Below are 24,453 nucleotides of genomic sequence, written 5' to 3'. Positions count from 1 at the left end.
CCAGCTGTCACTTAAAGTAATTCCAGTAAGTTCCTGTCCTTAGGCAATTGTGTAATTGCTTCCTTCAGAGTTGTTTTCCTCTCTCTTTCCTTCACCGTCAATTCTGTTTTTTTTTTTTCCCACTGCCTGTGAACCATAAAGCTACCGATTTTGCCCGTCCGCTGAGCTTTTGCTTTTTGAAGGATATGTTGTATGCAAAGCATCTGCTCCACAATGGTTTTGTTTAATAATTTATATAATAATATATTATATATATATATAATATATATATATATATATATATATTTATATATACGTATATTATATATATATATGTGTGTGTGTGTGTGTGTGCTAAGAAATGGGACTTGACCTAGTCATTTCATTTGGTTTCTAAAGATCCCTTTTTGACTAGAAATTAGCAGTTAGTTATGTTACCCGAAAACGTTCTACAGTCTGAAGTACTAGAAAAAAATGTCGTGTTTTAGGGAACAGCCCTCATTAAATTCAACCTTAAGGTTATATTTTTTTAACCTCCTCTTTTTTCTTTGTCAGTGTGTTTTGTCTGTCCCGTTCAATGGCCATTTTAGATTTTTTCTGACAAATGCGTGCTCGGTATAAGTCGTAATAATAATAATAATTAGTTATTTATTTTTTGTGTTTGACAACGATAGTTATCCAACATCTCTAACGCGGTCCTTAGATGAATGCGGAATGCAGGTGATTGGTTTGACCTTTTGGACGGTACTTTATGACCCTAGGGTCATGACGTGCCGTCTGAACTCTCGTGTAACCATCTTTTGTATATCCCTATGGGAACATTAATAGCAATAATGGTAATAGTAATGTTATTACAGTAGTAATGAATGGATATACCATCACTGTCAGAGTTTGAGCCTCTAACTATTAAGATATAAGGCTAACGGTAGATCCATTCAAAGGACAACCTTCCTTCTTGAGGATTACACCACTGACCAATAAGCTAACAGCTTTTTTTTTTTTAGTGTGTTTATAATGGCATGGTCATTTATTTTATATTTTCCCGATTTATGGTACCTAAGTATTAGTCGCATCGAGCCCTATGTCTTTTAAAATATGTCTTACTTTGACACTTGAAAAGATCCTCCCATAAGATCCTCCCATTTCAGTTTGGATAAACAGACCATTAGTTCCTCGGAGCAAATCGGTCCTTCCAACGAAGGTACGTAACTGAATGGGAACTGAAACGGAAAACGAACGAATAATGCACCGTGAGAGTAACAAATGAGAGAGGACTCCATATACTATTTTATTTCTTTTTACTACTACAAGAATGGCCAAAAATATATTGTAAAAATTATATATATTGCTAAAGGTTATATTTTCCTTTCCGGAACCTTAAAGCCTTCTACTTGAGTTAAGCGTTCTTTTGTCTGTTTATGTTTATGGTTATGCTTATTATTAAAAGAATTATTCAAAAATTTTCAAGCTTGCAGTAAATTGCTGTAATAAGGACTTCGGCCTTATTTGAATTTTAAAGTCCACTTTTATTTAACTGTATTTTGTTTACAGCTATAAATAAAAAGTTATACATAAAATGATGCAGTAATTGTGCAGTCAGTAGACACCAAAGTTCTCACATTTTTTACCATAAATAGCCGGAATGTTTGGTTCTTCCTTTGGGTAATTTTCCGGAGGTATAAGAAACAAAGATGTATATATTGCCAGTTTTATTATACGCAGCAATGAAGTCCTTTTCCAGAGAAGTGACTTGACAGTAAAAGAGTTTTCGTTTCCGACGCCTCGAACTCAAACAATCTCGAGTTCGTTGAGAGAATCGATTCCGGTGATAATTGCTGAGAGCTTATTCAGTTGGTCCTCGGGGTCGTCGTCCTTGGGGAAGAAGGAGAGGTCGAACTCGTCGATGTTCTTCCTGAGGTCCTCCTTGAAGCAGGCGTTGGTCCTGGTCTCCTTCTCGCACTCCATGGCCATCAGAAGGCGCTGCAGGTGGATGGGAAGGGGAGACCTGGGGTTTTGCAGGGGGAGGCAGTACTGGGAAAAATAAAGAAAAAAGACAAAAAAGTAATTTTTAAGCTGAACATTTATCAGGATCGTGGAAATTAATAATTTTTGTTAAAAATGTAAAAGATTTTAAGAGTGTATAAACTTGTGCTATATATATATATATATATATATATATATATATATATATATATATATATATATATATATATATATATATATATATATATATATATCTATATATGTATATACGTATGTGTGTGTTTGTGTACATATATATATACATTTTATATAAACATATATATATAATTTGACAAGAAGAGTTAAAAAGATATATTATATATATATATATATATATATATATATATATATATATATATATATATTATATATATATATATATATATAAAGGTTTTTTTGCCACGAAGGAAAAGAATGAAAAAGCGAGATAGCCGAGTACTTTCTGTCCTATTTGGTGTTTGTTAATCACAATATGTTTCAACTTACCGACAAATCTCTGCAATAGTATAAACCATCGACGAGATCTTTCCTGAAGTGTTCCCCAATGGTGAGATTCTTGTAATTATTAACGATGTTGTTGAGGTCCAGGTTCAAATATTCATCAATCTGGGGGGGAAAAATATAGCTGCTATTCACTCCAGGTTCTCGAGCATTTTCCTCTAGCACATGGCTGCCCTGAATTTTAATAACTTTTCTGAGTTATGTTAAGAATCTGGAATAATTGTAAAGTATCACCGGAGTGCATTTGAAAACTTTAGAATATTGCTCACTTTTCTCTCTGTTAAGTAAACGAATATTGTTATTCCTTAAAATAAATTTTATGTATGCTTATTTGCATTTGGAGGATTTAAAATTTTATCATATCAAAAGAAATAACATTTATTGGCTAAGTGAATGAATGAATATCCCATTACAAACGGTTTCCATACATTTTGGATTTTAGAATATACGTAGGTTAAGCGTTGCGGAACTGAAATTTTCACTTCTATACTAAATACGTCGAAATCATTATGAATATCTGGCATCATAACAGCGATGGTAGTTGAGCGAATGCATCTAAAATTAAAGGCGGAAGTTATATCAAGGTTGAAGCATTTCACCCGGAATTAATCATTTCTTCCCAAATTTTGGAAAGAGGATAGTTGCTGTCCTCATCCCAGCTTCCATAAGGAGAGCGCAAATCGAATCCTTCCAGACTAAGCAAACTATTAGCTCATGGGCGATATTGCCAAGTAAATTCTACGTTATGTATTACATCAAATTTAGCAGTAATGTTTTCAAAGGGATCACTTACATATCCAAGCTTATGGAGTGTGCAGGTGTAGTTGCTAAGGGAAGCTGTGATCTTGTTGACCGAGTCCAAGAGATAATATTTATCAAAGAAAGGACCATCCTTTTGTTGCTGGACTTCTGATGCTTGGCGTCTCTGGAAGAAAATAATTTTAAATGTTGTTAGAAATTATAGTTAGTGTATTAGTAACCCGGTTACAAGCCTTTTTAATAGTTTATTTTATGAATTTTACATTTGAAGAAAGACACAAATTACTCGCGTCGGTGCGTGTTACCTTCCTGTACTGGAATTGCTGATAGGAATGAGGCACGTAGGATTGTCCAGGATGCGTCGGATGTCCAGGATGCCCTGGAAGTCCTGGGTGCACCGGATGATAGGAGGGGAAGGGCACATACTGGGATTCTCCTCCGAAGTGGAGAGGATGTCCCTGAGGAAGTAATCAAATTTCAATGTATGAAACTTAACTCATTAAAAGCTTATATGAATGAAAATGCAAAGAAATATCTAATAAAATAGTTCTTAATACCCAAAATACTATTTTGGATGATTTGATGGATTAGACAGACATAATTATCGGGATTCATTTTGCATAGTAAGACTTCTTCTGTATTATTTCATCTTGAATTGAGGAAATGTAGACACCTACCAAATGCGAATAGAGAGAGAAGTCAAGTCTGTACAGATTGGAGACCGGAAGCTGCAAGCACTCACGCTGGGCCCTGCCAGCCCTCGCCAGGAAGTCGTAATAGGCCCTTTCCCCGAAGCAGCTTGCCATAGTCTGTGTTTAAAGAAATTTTGATGTTTTTGAATGTAGTGTACAGTGATTGACGTGGAATAAATTATAATAAAATAATTTCATCATGATTTAATGTGATATAGGTCTTCATTTCATTTGAAACCCGTCTCAGAATGTTTAACTCGAATATAACTTTTCAGAAACAGACTCCGTTGTTTTTTTATTGAAGTTCACCTTTTGGGAATCAGTGTTTATTTCTTTAGCTGAATTGACAATTTATAATTTTCAATTAGCAAGAATGTATACCTTGCAGGAAAAGCATTACCACCTACAGAATTATTTATCCAATGCAGTGCCTACCTTAGTGAAGCCATACTTTTCGAAGAGTGCCTCTTGGGTCGTGGCTCCGACCACCACGAGAGCCAAAACCACAGCTTGATACATAGTGCCTGCAATAGGAATAACAACTTCAACTACAAATAGTTTGTCATATTTATTTTGGTTACAATTTAATGCAGATTTTCGAGGTGATAAATGAACTGCATTTCTTATGCATGCTTAGCAGACAAAAACGTACATAAATATGAAGTCGATACTGTGGGAGATTTGAAGATTTTATATTTTTATATATATATATATATATATAGATATATATATATATACATATAATATATCATTATATTTTAATATATATGTGTGTGTGTGTGTGTGTGTGTGTGTGTGTGTGTGTGTGTGTGTGTGTGTGTGTGTGTGTAAACATGGAGGACGATGACCTAAGTCCCCCTTACTGAAAAAATTCTTAGGAATACAATAATATCGAAGCTCTTGGAATTAAGATATTTCTATATTTCGCATGAATCCTTGTATTGTTTATATAGAAATACTGTTTGGCCTCTTTTTATTAATACAAATCATTGCATCGAATCGTGCTTAGAGAGAACCCTAGTAACATGTCATTAAAGTTTTTTTTTATAAACACAATGTACGTTAGATTTCTTGGGGGATATGATTATGTCTCGTGAATTTATAAAGGGAAAAACTGATAATCATTACAATAACATTCCTTGACGAATTGAAAATCCTATGTCTTATTAGAGCCAATCGTTATTTCTTCACATTACAATGATTTCGGGCCGAATAATGTAATAAAAAAAAGTAAGTCTGATAAATATGAGATGAAACAGTATTTTACGTGTGGCCTTTTAACATAAGGGCGTCACATGATTCCATTTTACCCTTTCGTCGCTCATCTCCATTCACATCTTCTCTTACCTTGTCTTCCAGAAGTGGTGATGGAATAATACGAAGAACTGACGTTGTCCCTATCTTTATATACACAGTCCTGGATTTAAATAGAATGAAGCTCCCACGCCCAGTTTGCAATTGAACAAAGATGCTGTCCAAGGGCGATTTTAATCATTTAGATTTAATTATTTTAACACTAGTCATTATCATTGCAATCATTTTTCGCATCTCTCTCTCTCTCTCTCTCTCTCTCTCTCTCTCTCTCTCGCATACACACACACACACACACGTAAAACTTTATATACATTAGCATCATTACAGAGGTTTTGCGAAAAGAAAAAAAATGGAAAAAAATCTTAAAATAATTTCTTACCAAAGTTTAATAGGTAATTATCTCGCATGAACAGACCTGCCTGCACTTGACTACTCTTACAAGGATAAATGATCTTTTAAAAAATTGTACATAAATTGCTCTTACAGGTTCATGGTTTATGTTTAACCTTGTGGAAATTATTTTGTCTAATATATGTAATATCACACAAGTAGGTACTGTTTATGCGTAGCTGTACCACAAGGAAAATGTGTTACTGGCTATAAATCCTGACCGCTTTCTTCGATGTAACTAAGATGTACAGGTCTGAATATGCGGTTTCCATCCGTATGGATGTTCGTTTGTACTGTCCCTGTAGCACATATGCTGTAAATTTCTGTCACTTTGTATCGGAGCACTGAAAGATGTCCTGGTTATAAAGACGAAACCAGCTAGGATTTACATCTGGTGTTTCATTTGCCCTGTTAAAAAGTATATTTTAGTTTCACCAGACCACTGAGCTGATTAACAGCTCTCTTATGGCTGGCCCGAAGGATTAGATATTTTTACGTGGCTAGGAACCAGTTGGTCACCTAGCAACGGGACGTACAGTTTATTGTTGGATCCGAGCCACATTATATCGAGGAATTAATTTCTATCACCAGAAATAAGTTCCTCTGATTCTGCGTTGGCCGAGCCGAGAATCGAACCTCGGACCACCGGATTGGTAGCCGAGTACGAAAACCTCTCGTCCAACGAGGAACTTCATTTGCCTTATGATATATATATATATATATATATATATATATATATATATAGATATATATGTGTGTGTGTGTGTGTGTGTGTGTGTGTGTGTGTGTGTGTGTGTAATTTTTCGGCTTCCTGTCTTACCATAACCAATTACCCAAACCTGGAATAAATGAAGAAACTTTCACGTTCCAGGGCAGGGCTTGACCACGTATTTTAGGTTCCAGTCCAACGTGCTAGCGCCTTATGGTTCAGATCAAAGTGCTTATCACGTTTGTCGAGGGAAACTTTCGTTCGAGGGTTCACGTCCTGCCAGGGAAAGCGAATGTTCCTTCATTTCATGCTAGCTTGGATAATAGGCTTGCAGTGATGAACGCATCCAAAATGCTTGAAAAGTTTGGAAATTTAGATGTCACCGTGGCATTTAGAAATGCATGCTGGCATAAATCTAAGGTATGTATGTGTGTGTGTGTGTGTGTGTGTGTGATATTGTTGGCATGCTTTGTCTCGTTCCAATGTTTTCAAGCTTTTCCACACCACTCGCGACTGTGCTACGTTGCACGTTCCGGTCTGCTGGCGACACAGTCCTTTGCACCCAAATTTTAATTACTAACATTACCAGTGCCTTTAACATATAAATACCTAACATAAATATAAATTATATCTATATGTGGGTACGTATGTATGTATGTATACATACAGGAAAATGTAAATATTCTGCAAATTTTAGAAACAGTTCCTAACCAATTAATTTTCGAATTTTTGGGACGAGCTTAATGTTATCTTTTTGTAAAATCTTGACTGATTTGGCATATTCAGTTAAATGTAGCTTGAACCAAGAAATCTTTCGTTCATCTCCTCTGAGTGCAATAACAGGTTGGTGGCCTTCTGCGTTCAAGACAAAGGTGAAATAGGAGGTGCAATGGATCTGTTACATGGTATGCAAGCTCTCGTCTTCTGTGATTGAAGGCTACAATAACACCCGTCTTGGAAATGAGAGAATGATGCTGCAGGCTTTTAGTTCTCCTCGTATATTCAAGTGGCAAACTTTGTGGTATGTTTGTGCACTGCAATGAACTTTCAGGATGGAAAGCGTCTTTAGATTATGTCAATCCATAAGAAATGTCAGTATTAAAAAATAAGATTCTGACTGATAGAAAGGTCTTAATGGAGGAGTACAAGAATAGCTACTTCACATGATATCCAGAAGCAGAGAGAACAGCAGTTTATATTAATGGCTTAGGGAATTTTAGTTACAGCTCAGTAAAAAAAATAATTTTCGAATGAATTGCTTCACTAAGTGCTTAAGATAAGCTCAACTCGTCTTAGAAACGGCCAAGATGTTCTGTCATCAAATGATGATGACAGACCTATATGTGTCTTCTTAGACTGGTGGCTGTAGAGCTTTAAAACTTAATGGGATCAGGCAGTAGGACATCAGTAGTTTATTTATATCTGCTGATGATGATGTGATAATCCAACAGTGAATATATGACTAGCATATTGTATGGGGGCATTTCTGGAAGAGCTTTGTCAGGGAAATTAAGAAAAGTTGCTAAAGGTTTCAAGTGGAATAACGAACATGCAGTACTAATGTGCGCACATACCTCAGGAATTCGTGAATCAGAAAATCTTAGAATCTAATCGCACAGAAATATCCAACAATCTCCATTGTTGTATGGTGCAAAAGGGAATCCCATTGTGAATGTTGCAGTCCTTTTCCACAAGTTTCACCTTTACTTTGTTTCAGCATTATAGGCAAATTTAAAGCATGTGCCCATCTTCCTGCAAGCGCACTAGGAGAAACATTCTTGTCGTTTACTTGCTAGTCTGTGTTTGTCTTTGATTTACCTTGTAGACAATGAGGTCATCCAGAAATTTAAGATCCGGTACTGTGAATCTTATGCCCTGAGGCTACTCAAGTCAACCATCTCTATGCCAGATTTCCATTACGATTCCAGTATCAAACACGTATACTAGTTTCGTGAGTTCTCTGTCTGGAATAATGCCAGGAGGTTAGTATTGCAAAGGTCATAGCCCAAATTGTGGTGAGGTGCTCTATGTGAAAGAACATCATGAGTGTTTTGTGGTGTCCCAGACAATAATGTCCTGGGTAAGCAACAAAGCAGGAAGCAGTGGACTGTGCACAGCAATAGGTTGAAGCACCTTAAGTCTCTGAAATAAAAAAATAGATCATCTTGAATGTCCCCAGCCTTATGACGTCAGAGACAAAGGAGGACCGGTACAGATGGGAAGAAGGGGAAGCTCAGTGAAATTTGACAACGGAAGATTGCATCACATATACGTGAGGGAGCACTTAAAAGTTTGTTGAGATATATTCTCACTTTAACATCTGATGAAAGTAACAACTAGATTTTTTGGTCCATATGCCCTGGGTATTGGGAAAATATACCATTTAGTATTCGGGCTATGCAGCTTTTCATATATAAGCCCCAGTTTTATGTGGACCAGGGCTTTTTGTATGTAGGGTTAGAGGGCAAGGGTGTTTGGCACCCTCATATCTCAGTTTAGCTTACAACTTACGCTAAGGTGCTTGGTAGCTCAGCGTCATACAAGCTAATCTCGAAGTAATGCAGACATCAGATATTTATGCTAAAGTTGTTAACCCCTCTCCACCCATCCACCCTCCCTTGCAAACACTATGTTGGTTGGGCCCAGTTCAGAGGTTGACATCAGGCTGCCGTACACCCTTCCACACCTTACCACACCATACAACAAGGACCTGATTAGGCACAGTCTGCTTAATCCAAATCAGTATTTAATTCTTTAGTTCATTAGGTTAGAAATAAAAAAAAGAGAGAATTGAGTTCAGCAGAGGACAGATATTTACAGCAAAAAACAAAGAATTGGATCAGACCCAGTCAGTTTTATATTTATATTTATGGGTGTGTGTAGTCCTTGTATTGTGGGTTAATTTTTCACTAACCGGCTGCAGAACTCTATTGTTGCTTGGCACATGTTGGTAAATGAATTAATCCCAGTGTAGCAAGTGTCAATCAAACAAGTGGTATTATTTTTTATGTTGCAGTATTTCCATTACAAATACTAGCAAACATATGTACACAGAAATTATGTATGAAAATTCGTGAAGTAACTAAGTCTACGGGTATAACAGCCTCGTTTCACGGGCAGAACCAGATCAGATCTGTTACAGGGAATCCCTTCTCACCCCTACCCCCTTCGGAGGGGGAGGGGGAGGTAGGATGAAACCCCATTATAAATCATCTTAGGTGTCCCTAGTACAACCCTGCCAAGTTTCATGCCCATCAGACCAGCCGTTTGGCCGTAATTGAATGACAGACGGACTAACAGACATTACGCCCATTATAGTAAGATTTTTCTTTATCTATATATTTTCCCTAAAGATATTTTATGTGTCAATTTGTTATCCATTTGCTTGTTTGATATAGAGCAAACTTATTTGAGTGTGGGATACAGAAATACTTCACATGATTTTCTCTTAAAATTTATTTCGCATACGTATATATCACACTGGTAGGATATGCTTAAACAGAGCTAACCGATTTAACCGTAAAAAGTTGGAGAGTTTCGTTTACTCTTCGCAAAAGTTTCCAGAGTTCCGGGGAAAATGCGAAACGTAAACATCGAAGAGAATTCCATTTCCACGATGTATCTGCTGCTGCTGCTGCATCTGGCTCAGGAACGTTTTCATTAACAGTATAGAGAAAAAGTTATCAGATTTATTTCCCTAGACCTTGACACCAAAGAGTTTTCCGCTTCCGACGCCTCGAACTCAAAGAATCTCGAGTTCGTTGAGAGAATCGATTCCGGTGATAATTGCTGAGAGCTTATTCAGTTGGTCCTCGGGGTCGTCGTCCTTGGGGAAGAAGGAGAGGTCGAACTCGTCGATGTTCTTCCTGAGGTCCTCCTTGAAGCAGGCGTTGGTCCTGGTCTCCTTCTCGCACTCCATGGCCATCAGAAGGCGCTGCAGGTGGATGGGAAGGGGAGACCTGGGGTTTTGCAGGGGGAGGCAGTACTGGGAAGAGGGGTAAAAAAGGAGAAAATGAGGGGAAACGTCGAGGATGTATTTTAGACATGATTCAGAACGGTCATGCAAATCTCATTTCATGCAGCATTATATAGCAGTGAAGTAAAGTGGAGTATATCTTAGTTTAACCAGACTGCTGTGCTGACTTAACAGCTCTCCTAGTGCTGGCCCGAACGATTATTGACCGAGAACCAATTGGTTACCTAGCAACGGATACTACAGCTTATTATGGGATTTGAAAGCCATTATATCGATAAATTCATTTCTAATCACCAGAAACAAATTCCACTGGTTCCATGTTGGTAGAGTGGGGAATCGGACTCGAGACTACCGAATCGGTAGGCGAGCACGTAAACCACTCGTCCAACGAGGAACTATCAGCGAAAAAGCTAAAATATTAGATAAAAATAGAACAGGATTCCACATCAAATGTATCTAATATTATAAAGTTGTATAATTATGAGTTTGCAAATGTATATATTCATAGACATCGTATACTTGACTTCTCATCGTTAAATATTTCAACTTACCGATAAGTCTCTGCAGTAATATAAACCATCGACGAGATCTTTCCTGAAGTTTTCCCCAATGGTGAGATTCTTGTAATTATTGACGATGTTGTTGAGGTCCAGGTTCAGATATTCATCAATCTGGGGAAAAGATATATATAGATAATATTCATTCCAACTTCAGAAGGATTTTTTCCAAGGATGTGTCATGGTGGAGTTTTTCTTTCTACCATTTGCTTCAAGTAAAAACAACTACATTTGAGTTTAGTCACTCTTAAAATATTGTACTCGGCTTTACTGCATATATTTCTTTTTAAAGCTTGATTCTCTAAAACTAAATGTAACCGCGTCTTTGGTATTACCGTGCAATTTAAAGGTGGTGATATTTTGAAGTAAGTGGGTCCATGTTGATTGTTTTTCATTTAAATTTAAGTATGATTATTTTTTTTTAAATGTAAACTACTTGAAAAGGCAAAAACGCGTCATTCAAGTAAACTTCGCAGTTCTGAAATTATAACTATATCCAAGAAGACAATAATTGGTGTTCTATCATTAGTGGCTCATTATTTTCAATCATATTGTTCAAGGATGGCTTCTTGGTGCACAGTTACCAAGATCCAGATCTCGTGTTGTCATTCAGAATTAATTTCCTAACTTACTTATTATGATTTTAAGTAAAAAAAAAAAATCCATGTAAACCTTGACGCGACACTCAGTGTTATCCATGATATTAAATTTCGCAGCATTGCTGTAAAAGGAGTTACACTCACATAACCAAGTTTGTGGAGTGTGCAGGTGTAGTTGCTGAGGGAAGCTGTGATCTTCTTGACGGAATCCAAGAGGTAATATTTATCAAAGAAAGGCCCATCCTTTTGTGGCTGGAATTCTGCTGCTTGGCGTTTCTGGAGGAAATTCATTTAGGTTATTATTAGTAATAGGGATGAAGTTTTGTTACGCAGTTCATTGTATTAATGCACTGCCATCGTTCACGTATAATTCATTCTTGCAAGTTTCCTGTTTAAGAAAAGCACAAGCTAAGCAATTATTTAGATGTTCATAGTCAAGCACACAGGGAATTCATTGGGAAAAAAGAGTGTTACCTTCCTGTACTGGAATTGCTGGTAGGAATGAGGCGCGTGGTATTGCCCTGGATGACCCTGATTTCCTGGATGCCCATGAGTTCCAGGATGCACCGGATGATAGGAGGGGAAGGGCACGTACTGGGACTCTCCTCCGAAGTGGAGTGGATGCCCCTGGGAAATAAAAAAAAAAAATCAAAGTATTCGAAACATGATTGTGTACCATTTGATAACGTGAAAAACTAAAACAAAAAATTGAACAAAATTCTTTTTCAGTCTTTAAAATTCGGCCATCACGATTTGATATAAAGTTGATGACAATTATAAATCCTTACCAAGTGCGAATAGAGAGAGAAGTCAAGTCTGTACAGATTTGAGACCGGAAGTTGTAGGCACTCTCGTTGGGCCCTACCAGCTCTGGCCAGGAAGTCGTAATAGGCTTTCTCCCCGAAACAGCTAGCCATGGTCTGTGTGGGAATCAGAAATACGATTTTATAAAGTTGTTGTTATTATTATTATTAAGGACTTTTCACCATAAAGAATATGTGCATAATACAGTAAATTTAGTATCAGTTTCAGATGTACTCTTAAGATGGTCATCTATTAAAGACTTAAAACCTATACATAAGATTAGATTTACATGGTGAAAGTTGTACATAAACAAAGAGAAAATTATTTATAATTAGAAACTTATATAACCTATTCATTTTTCAGAAAAAAAGATAATTAAAGTAAATTTTCTTTATATTTAATACATGGCAATAGAATAAAGAATAATTACAGTTGCTTTTAAGAAAAATTAGATTTTTGAAAGATGAGAATATCATCACTCATGACATGACATTGTTTCCCGAGAGTAGATTTAGAAATTGGTCCGTTATCTTCTTTAGTTAAGTTGGTTGTAGAAACCGGTCCATTGCTATCTTTGGTCAAGTTTACTTTTGGAAAATTCACGTACATCGCATTATCTATATTCTTGGTCATTCATGAAACAAACAATGAATGTAACTTTGGATGTTTTTATATTTAATCTTGGGTCATCTTGACTGCAGAGTCCTTATTCTGGTGCAGTGTCCCTCTCCAAACACGAGTGAAGTACTTAAATAGTACAGTACTTACCTTGGTGAAGCCGTACTTTTCGAAAAGTGCCTCTTGGGCCACGACAACGGCCACCAGAGCAGTTAAAACCACAGTTCGGTACATCGTGCCTGCAACAATAGACGGCCAATTATGAAATCTTCAGCTACAGATACTCAAGTAACTTGTTTTTATATTTAATTGACTTCTGTGTAGTTTTTTAGAGCTTATTTGAACTATAGCGTATGATTATTTGTTTTGCTGGTGTTGTGCTTTTTGTACATGTGTAGCAAAACACACCATAAAACATCAAAGTATGACTCATGCAAAACTGCAAAATGAAAAGAAATTGGTGTTAAAAAGATAAAAAACAATTTCTTTTATGCACAGGTTCTGTTAAATCTTCGCAATGATTAAATTTTTTTCCTTAGAATAATAATAATAATAACAATTATGATAATAATATGGTGGAAAGACCGGGTCAGTCTCCCCCAGACATAAAGTAATGATAATGGTATCTCTAAGTTTAAAAATGAAAATGCCGTATTACACCCAGATTTTTCTTCCCATTATGATAAGGTGAGATAAAAGACAGGGATTATTTCAAAGACTCGCTTGAAATCAACTTTTTGAGAGCTGCATTATTGTCAGAAGGAAAATTCATAAAACCAAAAGTTTTCGTTCAAACACCTAGTGACTTTTCCGTTTGCCAGTCGCCAGTGCTACCGCAGCTTCACTTACCTTCGTCTTCCAGAAGTGGTGATGGATTAACACGATGAGAAGAGGCTGCTGCCTTCTTTATATACACGATCCAGATTGAGAAGCGAATGAGGTTGTCCCACCCATCTGCATGCAGGACAATGATGTCGTCTTCCAAGGGCGATTTTAATCGGTTAAATGAAATCGTTAGACTCGGCTGTGATTATTCTCTCTCGTTGAAATCTTTTGTGTTCGTTAATTTTCACGTTAGTAAAATTGGGTTATTAAAGGAAAAACAAAGACGTTCCATAATTTATTGCTAGTAATTTACTGCTCAGTAGGTTATAATGCGATAATTATGCAAGCACGTGGATTTTTTATTTTATTTTTTTTTTTTTTTTTTGTATCCTGCTACTGTGGCGATATGATATTGTTAACAAGAATTAATATCAGAGTACGAGTGTAGCGGGAAATATTTGCCAGCAGGATGTCATTTGAGAATCCGGTTAATCTGATTATTTTCTTACAAATTCTAATCTAAGAAATAATGAAAAATCAAGAAAAGTTTGTTAAGATACAGGAATATAAGTCTCGGTTTTTCAACCAATATGACATTTTAACCTAAAAAAATCATTTAAAAAAAAAACACTTGTAGGACAACATGATGAGAATATAACTTATTTTTTAGATATAAGTTGAAGGATAAATTACGGAATATCTAAAAGCAAGGGAAAAATAAACAGGATAAATCTAAGAGCGAAGGAAAAGTAAGCGAATCTCTGTAGTGGTCCGTTCTTCGTAGGGAGGGAATGCAGTTTTTGCACCTCACTTGATGCATTGTAGGTATGGTATTCTAATGGGTGTTTTCAGCGATCCTTTGGCCCCCACCTTTTAGCATTATACTTTTATTTGGGTGAAACCCAAAACATCTAGTCCCAAAATAACTAGTCTAAAAGAGCTAATTCCAAAATAGCTAGCATACCAAAATAGCTAGTGTACCAAAATAGCTTGCCCAAAACAGCTAGTTCCAAAATACCTTGTTCAAAACAGTAACTTCTGACCGTATCTATACTCTGTTTTTTTTTCCATTTGTCCATCCTCCTGTGGTGTTTGCGCATGGTAACACTGCGTCCCGGGCTTTAAATAGTTACGCTATGTGTAAGTTTTAGGTAAATAAAAGGATATCTGGGTGTACATTTGCCACTGAAAAGTGTTTTAATAATTTACTGTACGCGAATGACACCGTTAATATTCGAAATAGGATTTTGTTATTATTGTTGAATGCAAGCTGCCATTTCGGGGTGGCGAATGGAACAGCCAGACGCAAATTCCATTAAACATGCTAAAACAAGTTACATTATATCGCATCTAGCTAAAACGCACTTTATAAAAATTAAAAGTATGAACCGATATACTTACGTGTAATGAAGTAACACGTAGCTTAGTAGCAGAGTAGGTGTGGTCCAATACAGTTGACATCTTGCCGTAGTGAACAGCGAGAGAGGCAATTTTTTGCCGCCACTGCGTCTGGCTGTTCCATTCGCCACCCCGAAAAGGCAGCTTGCATTCAACAATAATAACAATATCCCATTTCGAATATTAACGGTGTAATTCGCATACAGTAAATTATTAAAACACTTTTCAGTTGCAAATGTACACCCAGATATCCTTTTATTTACCTAAAACTTACACAAAGCGTAATTATTTAAAGCCCAGGACTCAGTGATACCATGCGCAAACACCACAGGCGGATGGGCAGATGGAAAAAAAACAGAGTATAGTTCCAAAATAGCTTGTTCAAAACAGTTACTTCTGAAGGTATCTAAGATATTTAAAATATTAGTTTTAGTTTGACAACAGGCATCAAGTGATTTGCATTTCCTTATAAGTTATCTTGCTTATCCGTCTGTTGGATTTTACTTACTCTAAATGAACAGCCCATCAACATGAAAGTAATAAAATCGCAAAAAGGATGTGATGAAATATGTCACGAAGGATATGTTTACCGAAGGAATACAACCAATAACGAAACACAAAATTGGAGATGCGTCATCAAAGGCTGTAAAGGAAGTGCTACAACTCCGGCTGATTATAGTGATAATAGTGATGTAGTTTTAGGCCAAAAGCATTCACATGCCCACGATGTGCCACAGAAAAAAGCTAAGATTGCCTTAAGTATGCCAAGAGAACAAGCTTCTGGTTCAACTGCACCACCACGTAGAATCATTGTTACATTATGCAAAATATTGATTGTGAAACTTCATCTTGCATGCCGAAAAGAAAGCACTTAGCAAATGCATTCAACGAAAATGGCAAAAAATAAAAGGCAACTTTCCCGAACCGAATTCACTTTTAGAGATCAATTTACCTGAAGTTTTTGAAACAATTACTGTGAGGAGTGCTACAGAAAACTTTTTAGTTTATGATGAAAGTGATTCCCATGAAATATTAATATTCGCAAGCAAAACTATGCTAGACATACTTGCAACTGCTGCATACTGGATGTGTGATGGGCCATTCAAAATGGTTCCACAATTATTTTATCAACTATACACGATCCATGCTATTAAAAGTGAATATTTTTTTGCATGTGTCTATATTTTGCTGACAAATAAAACAAAAGGAACTTAAAAAAAATCCTTTAGTATCTTGACACAAAAGCACCCAGAATTACAGCCAAGCACAATTACCACGGATTTTGAGAAACCAGTTATGGGTGCTTTCAAATCTGTCTTTGAAAATGTGGAGATTCAAGAATGTTTCTTCCATCTTTCACAGTCAAAGTATAGGTCTAACAAATACTTATGTAACCGATGCTAACTCTCACCTTTATTGTAAATTGCAAACTTTGTGTGTGATTGTTGCAAATTTTGTGGTATGCTTGTGCACTGCAATGAACTCTGAGGATGGAAAGAGTAACAAGAGTATAAAAGCTTTGTCTTTAGATTATGTCAATCCATAAGAAATGTCAGTATTAAAAAATAAGATTCTGACATTGATGGAAAGGTCTTAATGGAGGAGTACAAGGTATTTCACATGATATCCAGTTGCGGAGAGAACAGCAGTTTATATTAATGGCTTAGAGAATTTTAGCTACAGCTCAGTAAAAAAAATAATATTAGAATGAATTGCTTCACAAAGTACTGAAGATAAGCTCAACTGAGGTTTACTCGTCTTAGAAACGGCCAATATGTTCTGTCATCAAATGATGATGACAGACCTATGTGTCTTCTTAGATTGGTGGCTGTAGAGCTTTAAAACTTAATGGGATCAGGCAGTAGGACATCATTAGTTTATTTATATCTGCTGATGATGATGCTGATAATCCAACAGTGAATATATACTAGCCTATTGTATGGGGGCATTTCTGGAAGAGCTTTGTCAGGGAAATTAAGAAAAGTTGCTAAAGGTTTCAAGTGGAACAACGAACATGCTGTACTAATGTGCGCACATACCTCAGGAATTCGTGAATCAGAAAATCTTAGAATGTAATCGCTCAGAAATATCCAACAATCTCCATTGTTGTATGGTGCAAAAGGGAATCCCAATGTGAATGTTGCAGTCCTTTTCCACAAGTTTCACCTTTACTTTGTTTCAGCATTATAGGCAAATTTAAAGCGTGTGCCCATCTTCATGTTAACACACTAGGAGAAAACATTCTTGTCGTTTACTTGCTAGTCTCTGATTTGGCTTGTAGACAATTAGGTCATCCAGAAATTTAAGATCAGCTACTGTGAATCTTATGGCCAGAGGCTACTCAAGTCTACCATCTCCATGCCAGATTTCCATTATGATTTCAGTATCAAACACATATGCTAGATTCGTGAGTTCTCTGTCTGGAATAATGCCAAGAGGTTGGTATTGCAAAGGTCTTAGCCCAAACTGTGGTGAGGTGCTCTATGTGAAAGAACATCATGAGTGTTTTGTGGTGTCCCAGACAATAATGTCCTGGGTAAGCAACAAAGCAGGAAGCAGTGGACTGTGCACAGCAATAGGTTGAAGCACCTTAAGTCTCTGAAATAAAAAAATAGATCATCTTGAATGTCCCCAGCCTTATGACGTCAGAGACAAAGGAGGACCGGTACAGATGGGAAGAAGGGGAAGCTCAGTGAAATTTGACAACGGAAGATTGCATCACATATACGTGAGGGAGCACTTAAAAGTTTGTTGAGATATATTCTCACTTTAACATCAGATGAAAGTAACAACTAGATTTTTTGGTCCATATGCCCCGGGTATTGGGAAAATATACCATTTAGTATTCGGGCTATGCAGCTTTTCATATATAAGCCCTAGTTTTATGTGGATCAGGGCTTTTTGTATGTGGAGTTAGAGGGCGAGGGTGTTTGGCATCCTCATATCTCAGTTTAGCGGACAACTTACGCTAAGGTGCTTGGTAGCTCAGCGTCATACAAGCTAATCTCGAAGTAATGCAGGCATCAGAAATTTATGCTAAACTTTTTAACCCCTCTCCTTCCACCCATCCACCCTCCCTTGCAAACACTATCCATGTTGGTTGGCCACAATTCAGAGGTTGACATCAGGCCGCCGTACACCCTTCCACACCTTACCACACCTTACAACAAGGGCCTGATTAGGCACAAAGACTGCTTAATCCAAATCAGTACTTAATCCTTTAGTTCATTAGGTTAGAAATAATAAAAAAAAAGAGAGAATTGAGTTTAGCTGAAGAAATATATTTACAGCAAAAAACAAAGAATTGGATCAGACCCAGTCAGTTTTATATTTATATTTATGGGTGTGTTTAATCCTTGTATTTTGGGTTAATTATTCACTAACCGGCTGCAGAACTCTATTGTTGCTTGGCACATGTTGGGAAATGAATTAATCCCAGTGTATCAAAAATGCCAATCAAACAAGTGGTATTATTTTTTGTGTTGTAGTATTTCCATTACAAATAGTAGCAAACATATGTACACAGAAATTATGTATGAAAATCCGTGAAGTAACTAAGTCTACGGGCATAACAGCCTCGTTTCACGGGCAGAACCACATCCTTTTCAGGGAATCCCTTCTCACCCCTACCCCCTTTGGATGGGGAGGGGGAGGTAGGCTAAAACCCCATTATAAATCATCTTAGGGGTCCCCACTATAACGCTGCCAAGTTTCATGCCCATCAGACCAGCCGTTTGGCCGTGATAGAATGACAGGCGGACGGGCAGACATTACGCCCATTATATAAAGTAAGATTTTCCTTTGTCTATATATTTTCCCTAAAGATATTTTATGTGTCTATTTATTATTCATTTGCTTGTTTGATATAGAGCAAACGTATTTGATTGTGGGATACAGAAATACTTCACATGATTTTCTCCTAAAATTTATTTCGCATACGTATCTATCACACTGGTAGGATATGCTTAAACAGAGCTAACCGATTTAAGCGTAAAAAGTTGGAAAGTTTCGTTTACTCTTTGCAAAAGTTTCCAGAGTTCCGGGGAAAATGCGAAACGTAAACATCGAAGAGAATTCCATTTCCACGATGTATCTGCTGCTGCTGCTGCATCTGGCTCAGGAACGTTTTCATTAACAGTATAGAGAAAAAGTGATCAGATTTATTTCCCTAGACCTTGACACCAAAGAGTTTTCCGCTTCCGACGCCTCGAACTCAAAGAATCTCGAGTTCGTTGAGAGAATCGATTCCGGTGATAATTGCTGAGAGCTTATTCAGTTGGTCCTCGGGGTCGTCGTCCTTGGGGAAGAAGGAGAGGTCGAACTCGTCGATGTTCTTCCTGAGGTCCTCCTTGAAGCAGGCGTTGGTCCTGGTCTCCTTCTCGCACTCCATGGCCATCAGAAGGCGCTGCAGGTGGATGGGAAGGGGAGACCTGGGGTTTTGCAGGGGGAGGCAGTACTGGGAAGAGGGGTAAAAAAGGAGAAAATAAGGGGAAACGTCGAGGATGTATTTTAGACATGATTCAGAACGGTCATGCAAATCTCATTTCATGCAGCATTATATAGCAGTGAAGTAAAGTGAAGTATATCTTAGTTTAACCAGACTGCTGTGCTGACTTAACAGCTCTCCTAGTGCTGGCCCGAACGATCATTGACCGAGAACCAATTGGTTACCTAGCAACGGATACTACAGGTTATTGTGGGATCTGAAACCCATTATATCGATATATTAATTTCTAATCACCAGAAACAAATTCCACTGGTTCCATGTTGGCAGAGTGGGGAATCGGACTCGAGACTACCGAATCGGTAGGCGAGCACGTAAACCACTCGTCCAACGAGGAACTATCATTATATAACAGCGAAAAAGCTAAAAATGTTAGATATAAATAGAACAGGATTCCACATCAAATGTATCTAATATTATAAAGTTGTATAATTATGAGTTTGCAAATGTATATATTAGGGAAAAACTCTCTATCACGAGAGTATATATAATGTTCTAAACGGTCCACAATAATACAACGTGTAAAAAGTCCGTGTATAATTTTGAAGACTTTACAGAAAGCTTTCGAACCCTTCCCTGGGTTCATCTTCATTCCAAATGAACAATAACTTACAACAAGTACAGAGGTAAATTTAAAAAACAATAGTCGTTGAAGATCGTTGACAAGCTAACGACCGTTGTCAACAATCTTCAACGACTATTGTTTTTTCAATTTACCTCTGTACTTCTTGTAACTTATTGTTCATTTGGACTGAAGATGAACCCAGGGAAGGGTTCAAAAGCTTTCTGTAAAGTCTTCAAATACACGGACTTTTTACACGTTGTATTATTGTGGACCCTTTAGAACAATGTATATATTCATAGACATCGTATACTTGATTTCTCATCGTTAAATATTTCAACTTACCGATAAGTCTCTGCAGTAATATAAACCATCGACGAGATCTTTCCTGAAGTTTTCCCCAATGGTGAGATTCTTGTAATTATTGACGATGTTGTTGAGGTCCAGGTTCAGATATTCATCAATCTGGGGGAAAGATATATATAGATAATATTCATTCCAACTTCAGAAGGATTTTTTCCTAGGATGTGTCATGGTGGAGTTTTTCTTTCTACCATTTGCTTCAAGTAAAAACGACATTTGAGTTTAGTCACTCTTAAAATATTGTACTCGGCTTTACTGCATATATTTCTTTTTAAAGTTTTGTGAATCTCCATTTACGTTTTGATTTTCTAAAACGAAATGTAACCGCGTCTTTGGTATTACCGTGCAATTTAAAGGTCGTGATATTTTGAAGTAAGTGGATCCATATTGATTGTTTTTCAGTTAAATTAAAGTATGATTATTTTTTTAAATGTAAACAACTTGAAAAGGCAAAATCGCGTCATTCAAGTAAACTTCGCAGTTCTGACATTATAACTATATCCAAGAAGACAATAATTGGTGTTCTATCATTAGTGGCTCATTATTTCGAATCATATTGTTCAAGGATGGCTCCTTGGTGCACAGTTACCAATATCTAGATCTCGTGTTGTCATTCAGAATTAATTTCCTAACTTACTTATTATGATTTTAAGAAAAAAAAATCCATGTAAACTTTGACGTGACACTCATAGTGTTATCCATGATATTAAATTTCGCAGCATTGCTGTAAAAGGAGTTACACTCACATAACCAAGTTTGTGGAGTGTGCAGGTGTAGTTGCTGAGGGAAGCTGTGATCTTCTTGACGGAATCCAAGAGGTAATATTTATCAAAGAAAGGCCCATCCTTTTGTGGCTGGAATTCTGCTGCTTGGCGTTTCTGGAGGAAATTCATTTAGGTTATTATTAGTAATAGGGATGAAGTTTTGTTACGCAGTTCATTGTATTAATGCACTGCCATCGTTCACGTATAATTCATTCTTGCAAGTTTCCTGTTTAAGAAAAGCACCAGCTAAGCAATTATTTAGATGTTCATAGTCAAGCACACAGGGAATTCATTGGGAAAAAAGAGTGTTACCTTCCTGTACTGGAATTGCTGGTAGGAATGAGGTGCGTGGTATTGCCCTGGATGACCCTGATTTCCTGGATGCCCATGGGTTCCAGGATGCACCGGATGATAGGAGGGGAAGGGCACGTACTGGGACTCTCCTCCGAAGTGGAGTGGATGCCCCTGGGAAATAAAAAAAAAAAATCAAAGTATTCGAAACATGATTGTGTACCATTTGATAACGTGAAAAACTAAAACAAAAAATTGAACAAAATTCTTTTTCAGTCTTTAAAATTCGGGCATCACGATTTGATATAAAGTTGATTTGATATAAAGTTGATGACAATTATAAATCCTTACCAAGTGCGAATAGAGAGAGAAGTCAAGTCTGTACAGATTTGAGACCGGAAGTTGTAGGCACTCTCGTTGGGCCCTACCAGCTCTGGCCAGGAAGTCGTAATAGGCTTTCTCCCCGAAACAGCTAGCCATGGTCTGTGTGGGAATCAGAAATACGATTTTATAAAGTTGTTGTTATTATTATTATTAAGGACTTTTCACCATAAAGAATATGTGCATAATACAGTAAATTTAGTATCAGTTTCAGATGTACTCTTAAGATGGTCATCTATTAAAGACTTAAAACCTTGAGATACATAAGATTAGATTTACATAGTGAAAGTTGTACATAAACAAAGAGAAAATTATTTATAATTAGAAACTTATATAACCTATTCATTTTTCAGAAAAAAATAATTAAAGTAAATGTTCTTTATATTTAATACATGGCAATAGAATAAAGAATATTACGGTTGCTTTTTAAAAAAATTAGATTTTTGAAAGATGAGAATATCATCACTCATGACATTGTTTCCCGAGAGTAGATTTAGAAATTGGTCCGTTATCTTCTTTAGTTAAGTTGGTTGTAGAAACCGGTCCATTGCTATCTTTGGTCAAGTTTACTTTTGGAAAATTCACGTACATCGCATTATCTATATTCTTGGTCATTCATGAAACAAACATTTAATGTAACTTTGGATGTTTTTATATTTAATCTTGGGTCATCTTGACTGCAGAGTCCTTATTCTGGTGCAGTGTCCCTCACCAAACACGAGAGAAGTACTTAAATAGTACAGTACTTACCTTGGTGAAGCCGTACTTTTCGAAAAGTGCCTCTTGGGCCACGACAACGGCCACCAGAGCAGTTAAAACCACAGTTCGGTACATCGTGCCTGCAACAATAGACGGCCAATTATGAAATCTTCAGCTACAGATACTCGAGTAACTTGTTTTTATATTTAATTGACTTCTGTGTAGTTTTTTTAGAGCTTATTTGAACTATAGCGTATGATTATTTGTTTTGCTGGTGTTGTGCTTTTTGCACATGTGTAGCAAAACACACCATAAAACGTCAAAGTGTGACTCACTGCAAAATGAAAAGAAATTGGTGTTAAAAAGATAAAAACAATTTCTTTTATGCACAGGTTCTGTTAAATCTTCGCAATGATTTAAATTTTTTGTTAGAATAATAATAATAGAAATTATGATAATAATATGGAGGAAAGACCGGCTCAGTCTCCCCCAGACATAAAGTAATCATAATGGTATCTCTAAGTTTATAAATGAAAATGCCGTATTACACCCAGATTTTCTTCCCATTATGATAAGGTGAGATAAAAGACAGGGATTATTTCAAAGACTCACTTGAAATCAGCTTCTTGAGCACTGCATTATTGTCAGAAAGAAAATTCATAAAAACCAAATGTTTTCGTTCAAACACCTAGTGACTTTTCCGTTTGCCAGTCGCCAGTGCTACCGCAGCTTCACTTACCTTCGTCTTCCAGAAGTGGTGATGGATTAACACGATGAGAAGAGGCTGCCTTCTTCTTTATATACACGATCCAGATTTAGAAGCGAATGAGGTTGTCCCGCCCATCTGCCTGCAGGACGATGATGTCGTCCTCCAAGGGCGATTTTAATCATCGTTTAAATGAAATCGTTAGACTCGGCTGTGATTATTCTCTCTCTCTCTCTCTCTCTCTCTCTCTCTCTCTCTCTCTCTCTCTCTCTCTCTCTCTCTCTCTCTCTCTCTCTCTCGTTTAAATCTTTTGTGTTCGTTAATTTTCACGTTAGTAAAAATGGGTTATTAAAAGAAAAACAAAGACGTTCTATAATTTATTGCTAGTAATCTACTGCTCAGTAGGTTACAATGCGATAATTATTCAAGCACGTGGATTTTTTTTTTTTTTTTGGTATCCTGTTACTGTGGCGATATGATATTGTTAACAAGAATTAATATCAGAGTACGAGTGTAGCGGAAATATTTGCCAGCAGGATGTCATTTGAGAATACGGAATCCGGGTAATCTGATTATTTTCTTGGAAATTCTAATCTGAGAAATAATGAAAAACCAAGAAAAGTTTTTGAAGATACAGGGATATAAGTCTCAGTTTTTCAACAAATAAGCCGTTTTAACCTAAACAAAAAATCATTATTAAAAAAAAGAAAAGACTTGTAGGACAGCATGATGAGAATATAACTTATTTTTTAGATATAAGTTGAAGGATAAATTACGGAATATCTAAAAACAAATGAAAAATGGACAGGATAAATCTAAAAGCGAAGGAAAAGTAAGCCAAAATTATTCAGAACAGCGCTGGTCATATTCAAAGTAGGCCTCTCTCTACTGCTTTGATGTCCTTTTCAACTCTGTGGAACACGCAGAAGTCTCCTGTCCAAATCATGCGTTGGGATATGCTTTTGTGAGGCGGTGGCTTTGCGAAATACTTCGTCGCTTCTGTTAAATGGAGGAGTTTTCTCGGGCGTAAATGGACGCGA

General features: G+C 36.8%; 3 protein-coding genes across 3 annotated transcripts; all 3 read right to left on the bottom strand.

Moving 5' to 3' along the window:
• Positions 1–1,673: 1,673 nt before the first annotated feature.
• LOC135217170 (uncharacterized) lies at positions 1,674–5,338 on the bottom strand. Its single transcript, XM_064252889.1, has 7 exons — positions 5,301–5,338; positions 4,389–4,477; positions 3,939–4,070; positions 3,567–3,719; positions 3,296–3,427; positions 2,488–2,607; positions 1,674–2,010 (listed from the first exon to the last, which is right to left on the bottom strand). The coding sequence occupies exons 2-7, from the start codon at positions 4,470–4,472 to the stop codon at positions 1,768–1,770; spliced, it is 864 nt and encodes a 287-aa protein (XP_064108959.1). The 5' UTR covers positions 4,473–4,477; positions 5,301–5,338; the 3' UTR covers positions 1,674–1,767.
• A 4,466-nt stretch (positions 5,339–9,804) lies between these two features.
• Positions 9,805–15,206, bottom strand: LOC135217589 (uncharacterized). The gene is made up of 8 exons (XM_064253552.1): positions 15,147–15,206; positions 13,770–13,944; positions 13,071–13,159; positions 12,287–12,418; positions 11,973–12,125; positions 11,643–11,774; positions 10,894–11,013; positions 9,805–10,351 (listed from the first exon to the last, which is right to left on the bottom strand). The coding sequence occupies exons 1-8, from the start codon at positions 15,204–15,206 to the stop codon at positions 10,109–10,111; spliced, it is 1,104 nt and encodes a 367-aa protein (XP_064109622.1). The 3' UTR covers positions 9,805–10,108.
• Positions 15,207–19,052: 3,846 nt separating this feature from the next.
• LOC135217101 (uncharacterized) lies at positions 19,053–23,505 on the bottom strand. The gene is made up of 7 exons (XM_064252790.1): positions 23,447–23,505; positions 22,759–22,847; positions 21,979–22,110; positions 21,649–21,801; positions 21,319–21,450; positions 20,555–20,674; positions 19,053–19,599 (listed from the first exon to the last, which is right to left on the bottom strand). Exons 2-7 carry the CDS (start codon positions 22,840–22,842, stop codon positions 19,357–19,359), a joined length of 864 nt encoding a protein of 287 aa, XP_064108860.1. The 5' UTR covers positions 22,843–22,847; positions 23,447–23,505; the 3' UTR covers positions 19,053–19,356.
• Positions 23,506–24,453: the final 948 nt, after the last annotated feature.

Source organism: Macrobrachium nipponense, chromosome 7 (genome assembly GCF_015104395.2).
Source record: "Macrobrachium nipponense isolate FS-2020 chromosome 7, ASM1510439v2, whole genome shotgun sequence".
NCBI lineage: Eukaryota > Metazoa > Arthropoda > Malacostraca > Decapoda > Palaemonidae > Macrobrachium > Macrobrachium nipponense.
This window is presented reverse-complemented; position numbering and strand designations above follow the sequence as displayed.

Coding starts and splice junctions, on each gene's coding strand:
- LOC135217170 (XM_064252889.1), bottom strand. CDS start 4,472: ATGTATCAAGCTGTGGTTTTGGCTCTCGTGGTGGTCGGAGCCACGACC. Junction 4,071..4,388: donor AAAAGTATGGCTTCACTAAG/GTAGGCACTGCA, acceptor CTTTAAACACAG/ACTATGGCAAGCTGCTTCGG. Junction 2,011..2,487: donor ACTATTGCAGAGATTTGTCG/GTAAGTTGAAAC, acceptor TATTTTTCCCAG/TACTGCCTCCCCCTGCAAAA.
- LOC135217589 (XM_064253552.1), bottom strand. CDS start 15,206: ATGTCAACTGTATTGGACCACACCTACTCTGCTACTAAGCTACGTGTT. Junction 13,945..15,146: donor TACGTGTTACTTCATTACAC/GTAAGTATATCG, acceptor GAATAATCACAG/CCGAGTCTAACGATTTCATT. Junction 12,419..13,070: donor AAAAGTACGGCTTCACCAAG/GTAAGTACTGTA, acceptor ATTCCCACACAG/ACCATGGCTAGCTGTTTCGG.
- LOC135217101 (XM_064252790.1), bottom strand. CDS start 22,842: ATGTACCGAACTGTGGTTTTAACTGCTCTGGTGGCCGTTGTCGTGGCC. Junction 21,802..21,978: donor TCTCTCTCTATTCGCACTTG/GTAAGGATTTAT, acceptor TTTATTTCCCAG/GGGCATCCACTCCACTTCGG. Junction 19,600..20,554: donor ATTACTGCAGAGACTTATCG/GTAAGTTGAAAT, acceptor CCCTCTTCCCAG/TACTGCCTCCCCCTGCAAAA.